Source organism: Takifugu rubripes, chromosome 10 (genome assembly GCF_901000725.2).
Source record: "Takifugu rubripes chromosome 10, fTakRub1.2, whole genome shotgun sequence".
In the NCBI taxonomy this organism is placed as follows: domain Eukaryota; kingdom Metazoa; phylum Chordata; class Actinopteri; order Tetraodontiformes; family Tetraodontidae; genus Takifugu; species Takifugu rubripes.
This window is the reverse complement of record NC_042294.1, coordinates 12,505,373-12,522,072: the sequence shown is the minus strand read 5'-3', so window position 1 is coordinate 12,522,072 and position 16,700 is coordinate 12,505,373. Positions and strand designations below refer to the sequence as shown.

The 16,700-nt window shown below is 46.3% G+C and overlaps 1 protein-coding gene across 5 annotated transcripts in view; it reads right to left on the bottom strand.

The window, feature by feature from the left end:
- The window catches only part of LOC101064280 (microtubule-associated protein 4), a 37,702-nt gene that overhangs the window by 12,143 nt on the left and 8,859 nt on the right, over positions 1-16,700 (bottom strand). For 2 of the 5 annotated variants that reach the window (XM_029843210.1, XM_029843211.1), the window contains exons 2-5: positions 16,394-16,582; positions 12,354-12,410; positions 4,741-6,129; positions 4,082-4,087 (exon numbers count right to left, since the gene is read on the bottom strand). In XM_029843210.1, coding sequence (XP_029699070.1) covers positions 4,082-4,087; positions 4,741-6,129; positions 12,354-12,410; positions 16,394-16,580 — 1,639 coding nt within the window. In that variant the 5' untranslated portion in view covers positions 16,581-16,582. Of the gene's footprint in view, positions 1-184; positions 2,776-4,081; positions 4,088-4,740; positions 6,130-12,353; positions 12,411-16,393; positions 16,583-16,700 lie in introns of those variants that run through there. The other 3 variants (XM_011617456.2, XM_029843213.1, XM_029843212.1) reach the window with 3 other exon arrangements.

Below are 16,700 nucleotides of genomic sequence, written 5' to 3'. Positions count from 1 at the left end.
AATCCCATGGATACACCACAATCCAGAATAAATAGCAGTCCCATGTAACAAAGGCTGTTTCAGTACTTGTGTCTTTAGTATTGTGATTTTAGAAAGTGCGGCGTTCATTCACATTTGCTTTTGTTGTAGCTTATTTTACGGAGAGCTAAACATAGCAATGGAATTAAAATAAGGCTCCACCTACCAAAGCTACCGGCGGTAAGCCCATCATCGCTGTCACCTCCCACTCTTGATTTCGTAACAACTTCTAGGTCCGAAGCTTCTAGGTCTGAATTAGCATTAGCATGATGAAAAGCAACAAATTCAGGTTCATGAACACAATTTTCTTCTTCAGTGTCAGTGCCTGCAGAGGGAGGAGAGCTGATGTCAAAGCTGCTGACCCCTTTGGAACTGGGGGGTGCTGGATGGCCAATGCCACCGAGCTCTTTTTCCACCTTCAAGTCCTCAACTGGGTCATTCAGAGGTGACGGAGAGGACGCAGCTTTACTAGCATTCAACAAGGAGAGTGGGGGGGTGCTGAACCGGGGCTCTGGCAGATCCTGCCACAGGTCTACCTCAGTGACACCTGCAGGTTGACAGGAAGGTGGAGTTGGTGGCTGGTCCTCAGCAACAGTAAGGGGACGCTGCATGGCGTTTGGGGAACAACCTGATCTACTGATGGTCGAGACCGGTTGGTTGAGTTCCATGTCGTTTTCACCAGGACTCCTGGCCGGAAGCTCTAGAGTAGTTGGCACAGGCAGGTGGGAACATTCAGACATCGCAGGTAACATGACTTCCCTCTGCTGCTGAGCGTGCACCATAAAGACTGGCTCCGAGGGCGGCGACTCCTCTTCACTGTCAGCCTTTGGGGAGCCCACAAAACATATTGCCTCGCGTCCAGTAGCCTCCTCATCAGATTTCTCCACATGGTTCTCTCTGTTGACTCCAGCGACATGGTCGTTAAGGGAAGATTGAGGCGTAGCAACCACTGGACTGCATTCACCAAAACTCAAGTTGTTCCACGCTTCAGACAGAGAGTCCACATTGGCGAGAGACTCGTCAGTTAACGAGGCTCCCATTGCACGTGGCTGCTCCGGGGATGCTCTGGTGGTGCCGCCACACGCCAGGCCGGAGGACAGCCTTTCAGGAAAAGCTAGTGAGGGAGACAGGGAAGATGACAGAGGGCTGACAGGACTCTCCCCCACACTGCCCAGTGATGGGCTTCCAGGAACCACCCCGACCTTTCCAGGCACCTTTAGTTCCTCATTACCCCTGCAAGGCTGTTCAGAGAAACACAGCTTGTCCTCATGTGTGAGACCAGTTGTGGCCAGAGCCCCACTACCAACCATCAAGCTCCTCTGGGTCCTTGTGTCCAAGCTGGGGGTAGGCTGCCAATCCCAGGTACGAGCCGGCTCAGTGGGGGACAGAGATGGCTCCTTACAGACCTCACTATAGTCAGAGAAAGGAGAACTGGGCTGCTGATCAGACAGAAACGACATCCTGTCTCCCCTTTCTGCTGTTTGGTCTTTTTTCTTAGACGCCTTTGTCTCAGGTTCAGACAATTTTCGCTTTGTCTTCTTTTTGTTGTCTGGTTCCCAAAGGTGCTCTCTGCAGTGTCTAAGCCTCTGCTCTGAAGACACAATGCAGCTCTCTCTCTGTTCTCACTCTCATTATACAGTCACATGACCCAGTTGTGGCCAACAATTGGCTGCTGGCGCCCCAGATCCCGCCCACTGTGGTGGAGTGAGTGAGCCACCTCCTCAGTCTCTTTAGCTCCACATTTACACCCATACTGGGCACCCCCCCACACACACACCCCACACACACACACACACACCCACACACACACCATTGCTTTAGTAATGCATGACGTCTATCACATTTATCATCCGATTCACAGGACTTGAGCAGTATGGACTCACCTACATATCTGCATTTACTGTAAAGGGGTGACGGGCCCAGTAGTAGCGCTACGGCCTCACAGCACAAAGGTCTTGGGTTCCATCGAGTTAAGCATGAACAATTTCAGCAGCTCGGATTAACCGTCCATCTGGCCAAAATTGTCAAAATTGTACAAATACAAATTAAAGCATTCTATCCTGCTCAAAGACTAGAAGTTGGCGCACCCAGTCATACGCTGACGGCTGAAACGACCTCAGAGGGTGCCGCTACTGCTGCTACCTGCTGATTCAGAGATGATCGTTACGTTACCGTTATCTTGGAGATAACAAAAGTTTTAGTTTTATTCAGAATGCTTCTTAGATTCGAGAGAAAATAAAGAACTGCATCACAAAAATCAGGCCACATGCCTATTTTTCCTTATCTTGTTATTGCTAGCCTGTCAGTTATAATTCACTGCATCATCACTGAGTTGGGTGTCCAAAGTGACGGCCACAGGAACGTCTGTGTCCGCCGGCTGTTTAGACTGGACACACATATAAACAGAGAAAATACAGGGCAGACAAGCAAAGGCATCATTCTCATTCTGCCCCACCTTAGTTTCCTCTCCTGGTTGAATCCATCCTTTACGTAACACAGTACGTTGTGATTGTGGAGCTCCGGATGAATAAATGAACAACGACACATCAACAATGCACTTCAACACTGAAACAATCAAATCACCCAACAGGGGATCTAACAAGCATAAAGTCAGGATGTTCCAGGCAGCTTTTATTCAGACCGCGTACAAGTGCTCGCCAATACTGAGCTGCAACGCAGATTTTTTTAATGTATTTATTTTTGGTGGTGAGAGCAGCCATGTTCTTTAGGCGTGTCTTTAACTTTGTTGTTACGCTACAGAAGTTAAATTCGACCTCCCTGACCTTCAATTACCTTTACAATCAAATCCAAAGCAGCAACTTCTGTGTATAACTTCGTTTCTTCCATTTGTCCTGTGTAAAGTTTGTACTAGGTTGTCCTAGCAACAACAGCAGCTTCATCATTTACAAATGATTTTGTTTTGTGATTGTGAGAAAACTTTGCAATATCTCTAATAAAAGATATTAAAACTAAGGTACCAGTTCTTCATCACAATTTTAGGCTCCTGTCAGCAAAGTGTTGGTTTGGATTTGAAATCAAATATAATTTGATGTCTCCCAGCAGCACTCAAGCGATTTGTGCCTCTCCCACACCAACCAGTCGTTAACCTAAATAATAGTTGATGTTTTGTGCTACTCCGACACTACAAACTAGCTATCATGCTGCTCTTGTTTGCTGCACCTATCAAACATTGTTGCTTTTTAGTTGCAGGTATTTCTGGTCCACTCAGACGCTGAGCTCATCGCTCGGCTCAGCGGTTGTGTTTGTCCCAGTGTTTTTAAAGGGTTGAACAACAACAGGTCACCGTACCGAAGGGTTGACCAACAACAGGTCACTATACCGAAGGGTTGACCAACAACAGGTCACCGTACCGAAGGGTTGACCAACAACAGGTCACCGTACCGAAGGGTTGACCAACAACAGGTCACTATACCGAAGGGTTGACCAACAACAGGTCACCGTACCGAAGGGTTGACCAACAACAGGTCACCACACCGAAGGGTTGACCAACAACGCCTTCTTTGGTTTCAATTACCCAGTGGACCCCAAAGCCAGATGGTACTATAGGAGACTTTCTTCAGTCAGCACAGAATATCAGCAGTATTAATGTGTCTTCTGAAGGATATGGAAAACTACAAACGCTAGCGAAAGCAAACAAAAACAGATACATGAGGTTTACTGGACCTGACTGCAATGTTGCACGTGCCAGATTATGGCGTTTCAGTCTCCTACCAATACAATGAAGAAGCAAAGACCTAAATCTGGACTGGATCCTACGATCTACCATGTAGTAGGGGCATAGTGGGGCTGGAGTCCATGCCAGCTTCCCCAGCTCACTGAAGGGCTAACATACCAAAATAATCAAGGATTCATGGCTTTAAGGTCACTTTAGCGTCACCAGTGCACCTTTCCCCAAACGCATGCCAGGAGGACAGGAGAAGAGAGGGACCATGAGGAGAGAGGAGGGAACGCTAATTCCTCACTAAAAAGCCACTCACACCCTATTTAATCCACTTTTAATTATGACGCATTAAGAAAGCAGCTGGACAAGAAAGGCACTTACCTATGACTGTATTGTTGCAAGGTGGCAGCGATTGCAGGACATAGAAAACAAAATGATCAGAAACAACAATTAGAATTTCAGTTTAAAAGACATTTTATGTAGTAAAAACACAGCAAATAACAAAAATCCATGACCACTGTTCTAGGAGAGGTTTCAGAGGTATAAGGTGACTAATGACAGAGACAGTGTTAATTAAACACATGAGGAAGACAGAGTGATACCTCACTCCTAAAAAGAAACAGAGCATTATTACAGGGTTAAGACAGACACCTGAGACCCTGACAGGAGGAAAAAGGTGGCTGTTAAGATGCCTAGAGAAGGTTTCCCGCGTCACAAGTCACAACCATAAAAGCCAGTGTTGTTAATAGTGATAGGGTCCCCCAAAAAGTCAGAGATCCAGAGTCTCAGTTGGTCAAAACGTGGTCATGCATTAATCATCAACAAACAGTCCACAACAGACGTGAGTGGAAATACTCCAGGAAGGGTGTTAGGAAATCTCCATGCAAGCTGCAGATATAGAAACGGGGCTGAGTATGGAACTACACTCTTAACAAGTAAAAGATTCAAGATGAATGAAACCACAATGCATGGCATTCAATCGTCTGGTCATTTTAGCTACTCTACATTGAATTTGGTGTCAAAGGCTGACTGTAACCAACCTTTAACAGCAGAGTCAACTGGTTGGACCATTGTCCCTTCTTCCACGGAATTAGCAAAACTTGGAAAGAATGGCTTAGCTGAGGGGTTAAGACCAGACCCCAGAAATGCCACAGAGGGAACTGACTGGGAAGAGGGGCTGACAACTGGGGGTGCTTGCTGAGTGAAGCTTTCTCCTGGAGATGTTGAACTTTTTAGAGAGGGGGAAGACGATTTTCTCTTTTTCTTCTTCTCATCTTTGAGGTCAAATTCCTGTGCTGTAGTTTTGGGTGAGCGCAAAGGTGCTGGACATGGGGTATCGAATGACAGTCCTGAGGGCAAAGGGTGAGCATGGATCTTCTTGTTGCTAAGGTCAGACGATTCAGTGCTGCTGCTCAACTGGGAATCATTCACGACCCACAAAGTATCAGGGGGTGAAATTGGTGGTGCTGATGCTAGCACCTCTGGGGAATGGCCTTGGCTGGATGGCGAGGCAGGACGAAAAGCGTCTTGCTCAGGTATGCCCTGTGCACAAGACTCTTGGGTAAAACTGGCGCTATCAATCATCCCACTGTCAATCATGTCACCAACTTTTGCTTCCCTTTCTTGAGAGACGTTGCACTGATCCAAGCCAGAGTTCTCGCTATCCATCAAGAGGTCAAATGAATCAGCAGGGAAGGAATTTCCAGGCATTGATTCGAATGTTGCACTGTTGGTGGTTGAGGGCATTGTGAATGGAGCGGCAGTAGCATTGAGTGCACTATTCAAGACCAGTGGACTGATGGAAGTTACAGAAAATAGATCTTTGGACAGGGGTTTAGGGAGCAAGTCTTCTTCTACATATGCTTCCTGAATCCAGGGACTTTGATTCGAGTCTGCAAACGGTGACTCAGCGGCCCTCCCTAGATCCAGTAACACCTCCTCTTTGATTTGAGATGCTACTGCAGATGTAGGAACTAATGGCTCTGCAGTCATTCCCCACTCCTCTGGGATCTTTTTCCTGCTCTTTCCCCTCTTTCCTCGGCCTCCACATTTTCCAATCTGGTCCTCCCAGCCAGCCTGTCTGTCCCGACTTGGGCCAATCCTGTGGTAAATATCTTCAGTTGAGGAAGTGTTTTCTCCCTGTGTTTGCACCTCAAAATGACCGGAGCTTCCTGAATTCTCAAAAGATTCCTCAGTTTTCTGTCTTCTTTTCTTCTTCTTTTTCTGTTTTCGATCAACACATTCCCCTTCTCTTTCATCACCTCCAGGGTATGCACTTCTCTCGTGGCCAGGCTGACTATCAATTCGGTCATCGAGGCTGTCTTCAAGGTTGCCGGCAGGACAACTAATCAGTGTAGAGACATCGGAGGTGAACTGGAGGTCTGATGGTAGGCAGGCAGCCTGGGCTGGCCAGAAGCTGCCTAAAGCACCTTGTCATGGGTGAAGAGGGGAGAGTTTAAACAATGGGGTCAAACAATGTTTACATGAACCTGCTTCCATTCAACTATTCTACTGTAAATGACACAAAACATCTGACATCAAACAACTTGAAATATTGTGATATGACATTATCTCTTGATAGCCTACAGTGTTAGAGTATCCCGAACCAATTTATTAACATTGTGTCCAATAAAATGAAGTCTATTCTATTCAATTCTACTTTATTCTTTTCTAGGCTGTAATTCTGTCTTGCTAATGTAGCGTATGGTAGCATTTCACTCTGATGGTTTGGACCGGTAAACCGGTACACTTATTTTTACCTATCTTGTGTTTCTTATTCCATTGTTTAAAACTGGAATTGGTCTGAATGACCTCAACGGATGAAACAAACATTGCTTCATTTGATTCAGTCTGACCTTTGACCAGACCATAATTTCTGGCACATTTTGTATATATAATTTTGACTAAAACAAACTGCATCATGTGGACACAACAGGGTTGGTAGATAATCACCATAATCACATATACCAGCTATTAGCAGGTAGATATAAACCGACAAGTAATTAAAAGTTTACAGTTGGACAGTTTGTGTCATTCGGACATGAAATACATCAAATGCATCAAGCAGTAAAAATAACAACAGTAGAATTGAATTCTAAATAGTGTGCACACCATTATTAAACATAAGATGTTTAAAATGATAAAGAACAATGATACAGCCACAGAATTGCGCCATGTTTTTGGAATTTAATTTAAATTTTAACTAAATATTACCTTTATGATTATCAGAGCCATTATTTAAGATATTATATGCAGGTGGACTGAGGTCAAAGTAAATTTGCTGTATTGTAATGGCATAAATATTTAAAATGTGTGAGCGGGGCTGGGGGGGGGGGGAGTGTAATCTGGGATGAAGCCAGCGGGACTGGCTGGACTCTTGTCCTCCAGCTGACCTCTGCTGTCCCCAGCTCCTGGAGCAGGGACAGACAGACTGAACGGATCGGGTCAGAGTTCCTGAAGGACCACGGGCAAACAGTGCCGGTTCACTGAGAGGACAGGACGGAGCGCTGCACTGTGGAAAGGACAAAGTCTCGGAACACAATTTCCATAACCGTGCACATCACTGCACGGAAATTGTCAGTTAAATTGAGAAACATTTGATAAACTGAGAACTTTCAAATGCATCTATTTAGGTTCTCCTTCATCCAGGGGGAAAGTGGGAAATGTCAAAAGTCGAGTTGAGTCTGATGGACCTCGACTGGCACCATCTCAAACATAGTGTGAGCGTTGTGTTATGCTAATATGCTGCACATGCAGAGCAGGTTTGCAGTTATTAGACACACGATTTCAAACAACGGCTAAAAGATGAAGTAAGCTCTCAAATTTTGCTGCAGACCAGGCTGAACTGAACTGATGTTACTCATATTAAACATGTTAAAACAATTTTGACTTTGGCAAAGACAAAAACCTGAAGCCGTAATTTTACTTGACAGTTCACCCGACAAATAAAAATTTGCACTAAAGTGGACGAGCATGCAGCTTAAAAAAGATAAAATGCAACTGCTAAACAAATCTGACTGCCGTTCCATGACACAAAGAGGACTCGTGGTTCCATCAGGCCCAGACTCACCATGCTATGCTGTTAGCGGCTGAATCTACGGCTGTTGGAGGGACGTCAGCCTCGAGGAGGGAGACGCAGCCACGACATGCTGACATGTTACAGACATCATGCAAAAGATCACTTTATTTCTGCTTATATTCAGACAATCACAACTTGAATTAGATTTGGGGTAATTAGGGTTTCCAGTAGCAGAAAATCAAAACTGAGGTGAGATGAGGATATGGTCTGGTAGGACTGCAGTCCTGGATGAAAACGAGAGCTTTTTAATCTACCACGGCAGCAAAATAGATTTAAAAAAAGGAACTGAGATTTGTTACTAATCCATCAGAGGCTACAGAAAAGGTTGTACTTGCAGCTCTGCTTCAGAGGTTCCAGCTACCATGAGAACTGTGTTCTCTTGTTCTCTTCAAGGCTGAATAAATGGAAGAATGAAGACTAAAATAGAAGGTGCTTGTGAAATATTGCTTTATTAACATTAAATGTGCTTTTTGTCGAATGTACCTTTGACAAATCTTGATCTTGAAGGTGTGGCTGATAAACGAGAAGGTCGCGCTTTGAAAAAGTCCTGTTTCTTTGGCAAAAGTCCCGTTTTCAGCTGGAAGTGGCCTCTGAATCATAATGCCAAGATATTCAGCGTTTCAAGAAACGCCTTTATTTGGTGGAGCTACAGGATCATAAAACATGCCAACATGTTTGAAGCCTTCATCAGGGTAGCAACGAGACGGACGCCAAACACCTTCCTTAAAAGGTTCACAACAGGTCACATGACTATCAGTGGTCAAACAACAAAGCAACAGGCCATACAGCCCAAAAATATAAAGCAGTCGGTAAGAAGATGCACACCAAGCGTCCTCGCTAAGCAGCCAAAAACGAAAGGACAAATAGAAGGAATACAAAAAGAGAACTAACACAAATACAAAAAAATATATAAAAAGAAGAAGGGAAGTCCAGTTGCCCACTATAAGGGGATTTATCCCTCCTCATTTTCAAGGCTGAAACATGTTGCCGTGTTTTTAAGAGTCCTGGAGGCTTTTTGGATTGTCATTTTGATTTTTGAGGTTTTTGGGATCCTCTTAAACTGGATCCTTACACTGAGGAGCACCAGAGACATTAGTTTTGTCGTCTATGACACGGCTGGAGGACGATAAGATGTTAGAAGCGTTTGGTGTGTGGCACAATGATCCGATTACAGTGTAATCAGATCCCAACACTGAACCACGGTCAATCACAAATCGCACAAATCGACCTCTGTTAGCAGACTTTCACTCATTTATTTAAGCTTGAATCATTAAAAAAAACCTGAGCCTGTAACTGAAGGAAGAGATTATTGTACCCACATCGCTGAACGCCACAAAGACAATATGACAATATGCAAACACACAGATTGAAGGTGAATGAGCAAAGTATCGGCTCAAGTTTGCTGCAGTGATTGTGATTTAAAGGAAGGGTTAGACTTTTTGGATGATTTCCTTGATACACAACACATGTAAGATGAAGGTGGTGAGATTAATATCACAATAAACTCTCGGGACATTTCTATCATTCACAATGATTTTAGGATTTCATCTTTTATGATTGGAACTATAGATATTTTGGTAAAGAAAATTTGCAAAAAGGTGTAAAAGCAAGTCAAGTTCAACAGAACGTCTTAGTAGCTCTTTTCCACAGCAGCCACAAATTCTGACTTGATTGAAATCTGGGCTTCAACTTGGCCACCATTTTTTAATATGATTTCCTGTATAAACGAAACAGAGGAATAATTAATAGTTTGGGGTTTTATAGGTAATGTATCATCTGTTTGTCACTTTGGCTTCAGGACTGATGACTGGTCCACTGTTGTGTATGAATATTTAAACATTCATCTGTTGGACAGAGGAGAAAAAACAACTAACATTGATGGAATTTAACCAGTAGGAGCACTTTCAAGTACAACCCTGCCCATTAATTCAAGGATCTTTTGGGATTAACTGAGAGACCGGAAGCTCTTTTTGGGTTCCACACCTGCTTTCATGGTTTTTTAGAATGTTAAAAGTGAATTCACATTAATCTTAAAAGGATTTTGGTTTAAGATCCCTGGGAGAAAGTGGGGGGGGGGGGGGGGGGGGGGGGTTACTATAATAGCAATCAACAGCAAAAAAAGAAAGTGCATTTTCATCACGATTTCTGAAACACCACTGTAGCTAAACTAAGAACCATGTCATGTCTGGTTGGGCGTGAGTATGTTGCCAGTAGTCGAAACGCATCAGACTGACAGTGGAGACTGGTTGGAGGCAGGTTCTAGTCCTCTGAAGCATGAGGGGTTGGAAAGAGATAACAGAGGGGGGGTAGAAATGATGAATGATGTTTACAGCAACCCAAGAGTGGAAGGAAGAAAGAACAGACAAAAATGATTCGATAAATATGGTGTCAAAGTATGAGAAGAAAAGGGGAGGGGGGGACAAGAAAGAAGTAAGGTTAGTCAAAGTTTGAAAATCCTTAGATACAGTAGCTCTAGTAGATCCTCATAGACATTATATCCATAAATGTCATGCAACTGTACCATGCACTGAAGGCGCTGTGCCTACACAGAACAGGACACACATGCATTGTGCCTTTACTTCTGGGACCCAGATACGACCCCACTGCCTGGATTCTCTCTGTGTCATCTTCAGTCACATGACCCTCTGGAATCTTATCCATTTACTGCTTTAACGTGAGAAGTTTAAATCAAACTGTTTATGAGGCTGGGATCACACTAGATGATTTTCAAATCTCAACCACTTTACAAATGTAGACCAGATCAGTCATGTAGATGTTTAAACTCATTTTAACTTGTCTGAAAGCACATACGAGACAACTGCGCCAAGCTGAGACCAAACATCTGACAAAGGTAGCTTCACCAGTTTCTCTCAGATAAACTCAGATGGTCAAACATGACCTCAGAAGATAAACAAGCATGGCAGAAACTGACACTCCTGCTCATTCATGTGTTTTTCTGAGCTGGTCGTGGCGTCTGGGCACCAGCGCTCTTACTGGCTGGATCCTTTGGAGGCAGAAAGATATAAGGAGCATCTGACATATGTCCCTCTGACTGAGTCTGGAGCACAAACATAATTGTAATGACACAAGGAAGAGGAACAGACGAGAACTTGCCTGACAAGCTGGAAACGCTAACGACCATTTGAGGGGTGAATCAGACAAAAGGCCTCTACTGTGTTCCCAGCCTAAACAGCAGCAGAAGCTCCCACTGCCATGCACACCAGCAGCTAAGTAATGACCATGCTGACAAAGATGGCTGGTTCTCATGCGGACATCTCCGCCCCCCAAAATCCAAAGATTCCAGTCATCTCAGTGGACCACAGGGTTACAAGAGAAAGCACGATGATGGGAATGAAATAGGTGGAAATGTATTTCTTAGAAATTCCTTATTTTTGATTTTCCAGCAACAAACCAGTTTTAACACAACAATAAAACGCCGCTCCAAGCTTTTTGGCACCTTTTTTTGTGAAAAGCTGGGATAAATGTGAAAATGAAAGTACAAAAGGCCCAGAACTGGGTCACCATGCAGAACCTATTAGAACAAACCTATTTTAGCTCATCGAATAAAGCAGAATGTTAAACTGGATTTGGTCAGCCAATATGCATGTATTTTAAATATTAAATCAACATCATAAAAACTAGAACTTTTCTTTTTTAATAGATATTTTGGTGTTCCTGCTTCCGCCCACAGCCTTCATTGCTCTAAGTACCACCTAAGTATCACCTTTATCTCTTATGAGCACGCAGTAGTGCCCTGATAGTAGTGCTGCTGATCTCCAGGGGCAATTGTTGCTTAAACCTCACTGCTCTGTTGCTGTCTGTCTAGAAGAACTTCTGACCTCTTTAAGGACTCAACAACAGGCAAATGTCAACTCTCCAGCCAGTGCAGCGTCTCTGCCTCGCTGCAGGGGTTCAGTAGGAAAGGGCTCAGAGTCAGGTTAGGGTTAGACCAGGGGTGGGCATCGAGGGCCGTATCCAAGCCAGACCTTCTGTCCTACAGGTAAACACTTTCACCTTGGGTTCCATTTACCTTGGTGAAAGCATTTCCTGCCTGGTAGGATGCAAATCCCGGCTTGAATTCAACCCTCAAGGAATGGATTTGACCTCCTCTGATGATAAGTCGAATCCACGAAGGCTGGAATCCAGCTAGGTGTTGCATCCTACCAGGGAGAAACCGCTTTCAAACCGTAAATGGAGCCCCAGGTGAAGGTGTTTACCTGTAGGACAGAAAGTCTGGCTTGAATCTGGCCCTCGAAGACTGGATTTGCCCACCCCTGGTTTGCAAGGCGTAGGAAGGAGCTGGTTGATTTTTATTCCACACTTTTTGACCAGTTTTATACTGTTATTTACTATTTAATTGAATATTTATACTGTTGAACATTAGAGAGGAGAGTTATCTGTTCAGATACACTCCTCAAATACCATGACAAAGTAACAATGAAATGGGCAACTACAGGTTAAGAACAGAAAAAGGGCAAAAAAAGGCCAGAAAAGACATTATGACTCACAATAATGAACAGGTAGCTTTTATTGCAGACCAACAGGCAGCAGAAGGAATTGTGGGATGTCTCTTACCAGGCTTTTGCACACCATGACTTTCCTGCTCTCCATTCTCCAATGAATTATCCAGGTCTGCACAGACAAACAAGCAAACGTTACCAATCCAAACAAGGGCACCGACATTGTTGTGCAAGGCTTATGCCCGTTTGCCTGCTAATGGGATTACATTTTTGAATTTGGCCATCATAAGTAAGTAAGTAATCGTCCCCCCTTGAACCACCATCTTACTGTGGTGGAGGGGCTTGTGCGCCTGAAGGATCCTGGGAGCTAAGGCTAGCGGCTGGTGGCTGAGAGGTACAGGCTAGAGACAGTCAGGCTCCCCTCTACGCACCCCACGGGTTTTGGAATCCAGCTCCTTGAAAGGGGCTGGACCCTCCACTAATCTTGGGCTACCCTGGGTGAGAGGCAGCGGGCTGGTGTGGGCTTACTTTCCCCAGCTCAGCTCATGTGTTTGAGTGTAATCCGGTGTTTAAGAGGGTCGCATCCGTGCACCTTCAGGTCAGGGACAGGTCTCTTGCTGTTGTTTGTGTTTATGGGCCAATCAGCAGTATGGAGTACCCGGCCTTTTTGGAGTCACATGAAATGACCATGTGGGCAATGACCGTGACACCTTGATTGGGAGGAATGGGCTTCCCCGTCAGAACCTGGGTGTTAATGAATTTCTGTGCTAGTCATAGCTTGTCAAATACAAACATAATGTTCAAGCATAAGCATGTCCAGCAGCACACGTGGCACCAGGACGCCCTAGGCTGTACGTCAATGATCAACTGTAGTCATCTCATCTGATCTCCAGCCGTATGTCTTGGTAAAGAGCGGTCAACCGATTAATACCCAGTGGTGAGTTGGATTCCCTGCCAGGGGAGAAACTCACTATACATTTAATATATTGTGAGGATCTGTTGGGAATGACTGAGCCCTCCATGGGATTGGAGTCAGCCATGTTCTCCCCCACCATTGTTGACTCAGCATCTTGGAGCTGTGAGCGCAAGTCTCTGGTAGAAGTCGTGGCGGCAAATCCCAAACCTGGTGGTGGACATTAAGGGATGCCGTCAAGCAGAAGAAGGAGGAGTTGACCTATGGAGATACCAAACAGTTGATGGGTACTAGCAGCCCAAATAAGCCACAGCACAAGCTGTCCTGGGGGCAAAAACTCCAGTCTGGGAGGAGTTCAGTGAGGCCACAGAGAATGGCTTAGTAGTTCTCTGCTAGTACTGTCTCAAATGGAGGTGGGGAGACTCTGACCTGAACTGGGGATATCGTCAGATGGGGGACGGAATGCAATTCTAGTTCAAAAGCAGTCTTTGCTGTGTGGACCTGATGGTAAACACTAGCGGAAGACTGGTCGCTCCCTTGAGGTGGCTTGTTAGCAGCTTGGTGCTAACTAGCTGGCTGGCTCCTGTAGCTGAGAAGGTTAGAAAAGCTTGTGTTTGGTGGCAACTTTAACTTGTTTTACAGTATCTTGGTAATTCCTGGGTAGGCTCTTGAGTCGATGCGGTGAGGAAAAGCAGAGCAGCTGCTTTTGTTGGAAGGCTGTCGGAGAACATCAGCTGCAGCTCCACAGCTGGGGTCCTTGGGAGTGGTGAAGAGTGGACTCCGTAAGAGGTGTAAGAGAGACGACAAATTGTACAGCAGAAGCTTTGAATGACCCATGACCTCAGAGCAAGATGCCACAGTCAATCAGGTTTTCACACCTAGAGCATTATGGGACATTTGGGGTTCTGGTGCTTCCCTTTTGCATGAGATAGTTAGCCATGACAGTGATTGAGAAGTCTTTGAAAAGGAATATCCAAACTCAAATCTAAAATGTTATTTTGGGAAAGATATGGATGAGTAAGATAGCTTTGCAACTTGACGAGTCCATGGATATTAATGGACATGTACGACTCTTGGACAATGTGTGTTTTGTGGACGGGAGAGGAAGCTTTCTGGTTCACATCAAAACATCTTAACATAGGAGGAGAAACTAGGGAAAAGCCATGGTTGGGCACGACCTGTTGTTCCATGTGTGAGTGAATGTAAATGTAGGGCAACGAACAGGTGACCAGAGCGTTACTGCCTCTTGGAGGTCACGCTCCCGCCCACCGCAGGGAGCATCAAGTGGTGCTTTTCCCTCGAGATCAACTAGCTTACCAGCATTTGGTTGTGAGCTAATTAAAAAAAGTTGAGCAGGTAAATTCCTCCAAAGCAAAAGTTTGTATTAAAGGAGAAACTATTTTCTCCATAGAGAGAAAACAACAAATTTCTCTTCTGCCTAATCAACAGCTCCTAAAAACAAGGTCTCCAGCTGACAGATGAAAGACATTTGGCCAGCCTACCCTGCTGTTCGGCACCCTGTGTCTCAGCATGTCTTACAGCGTATGAATGCACACAGCGTGCCAGAGTCCATCAGGACAAACACCAACCACAGCCGGTCCTGGAGCCGGTCCTAGAGCCGGTCCTAGAGCCTGTCATAGAGCCGGTCCTGGAGCCGGTCCTAGAGCCTGTCCTAGAGCCGGTCCTGGAGGCGGTCCTAGAGCCGGTCCTAGTGCCTGTCATAGAGCCGGTCCTGGAGCCTGGTCCTAGAGCCTGTCCTAGAGCCGGTCCTAGAGCCTGTCATAGAGCCGGTCCTGGAGCCTGTCCTAGAGCCGGTCCTGGAGCCGGTCCTAGAGCCGGTCCTGGAGCCGGTCCTAGAGCCGGTCCTAGAGCCGGTCCTGGAGCCGGTCCTGGAGCCTGTCCTAGTGCCTGTCATAGAGCCGGTCCTGGAGCCGGTCCTAGAGCCTGTCATAGAGCCGGTCATAGAGCCGGTCCTGGAGCCGGTCCTAGAGCCGGTCCTAGAGCCTCTCATAGAACCGGTCCTGGAGCCGGTCCTAGAGCCTGTCATAGAGCCGGTCCTAGAGCCTGTCATAGAGCCGGTCCTGGAGCCGGTCCTGGAGCCTGTCATAGAGCCTGTCATAGAGCCGGTCCTGGAGCCGGTCCTAGAGCCTGTCCTAGAGCCTGTCTTAGAGCCTGTCCTGGAGCCGGTCCTAGAGCCGGTCCTAGAGCCGGTCCTGGAGCCGGTCCTGGAGCCGGTCCTGGAGCCTGTCCTAGTGCCTGTCATAGAGCCGGTCCTGGAGCCGGTCCTAGAGCCTGTCATAGAGCCGGTCATAGAGCCGGTCCTGGAGCCGGTCCTAGAGCCGGTCCTAGAGCCTCTCATAGAACCGGTCCTGGAGCCGGTCCTAGAGCCTGTCATAGAGCCGGTCCTAGAGCCTGTCATAGAGCCGGTCCTGGAGCCGGTCCTGGAGCCTGTCATAGAGCCTGTCATAGAGCCGGTCCTGGAGCCGGTCCTAGAGCCTGTCCTAGAGCCTGTCCTGGAGCTGGTCCTAGAGCCTGTCATAGAGCCGGTCCTGGAGCTGGTCCTGGAGCCTGTCATAGAGCCTGTCATAGAGCCGGTCCTGGAGCCGGTCCTAGAGCCTGTCATAGAGCCGGTCCTGGAGCCGGTCCTAGAGCCTGTCATAGAGCCGGTCCTGGAGCCGGTCCTAGAGCCTGTCATAGAGCCGGTCCTGGAGCCAGTCATACTGGTTACTGTTATTTATTGTCCAAGTAATGGATCCATCTTACATTTCATTTATGGAAGACTTTTGCACTTTTTTGAAAATGCTTTCATGAAAACACTGATGCTGCTTTAGCATACAGGGCATCTCAGGTCCATTACCCAGACTTGGTGTCAGGGACACCGGACACTTCAGTGGATCCCTACTGGAGCGAAGCCTCGACACCCAGAACTGGGCTTATGAAATCTGAAGCAGCAGCAGCAACAGAATGACTCTGCAAAACAGACAAACAGACGAGTCTCCCGTCTGTCCGCAGGCGACCGCCCCCCCCCCCCCCACAGTTGGCACAGTGGGAGGCAAAAGCAATGTGGCAGCCAGTGACCAGCTGGGCCTGAAGGTTTGTCAGTTCTAAACAACAGGACTACGATACATGATGCAGTTTATATGTGAATTTATGTATCAAATAAATGCTTTTGCTCTGAGGTGTAGGCAAGTGTGTGTGTGTGTGTTTGTGTGTGTGTGGGGCGTAGATGTCAGTACTCGCACCTGCTTTTGTGTCATCGTTCTCCAGCAGGGGAATGTAGTCCATCTTTATTACAATCTCCCCGACCTGATCATCGAAGGCTTCTGACTCAAGCTGAGCCACAAAGTCCTGCTGCACAAGGCTCTCGGGGCCTGGCGGCGGAACGCCATCGGTCAGCGCGTCACTCAAGCTCAGGTCTAACTCCGCCATTCCTGCAAAGAACATACACGCAGATATTTGAACATCTCCAGACATCTCCATCTTCATATTCCAACACTTTCTGACAGTTTAGGCATGTCCAAACCCAGTCCTCGAGGGCCACAATCCAGC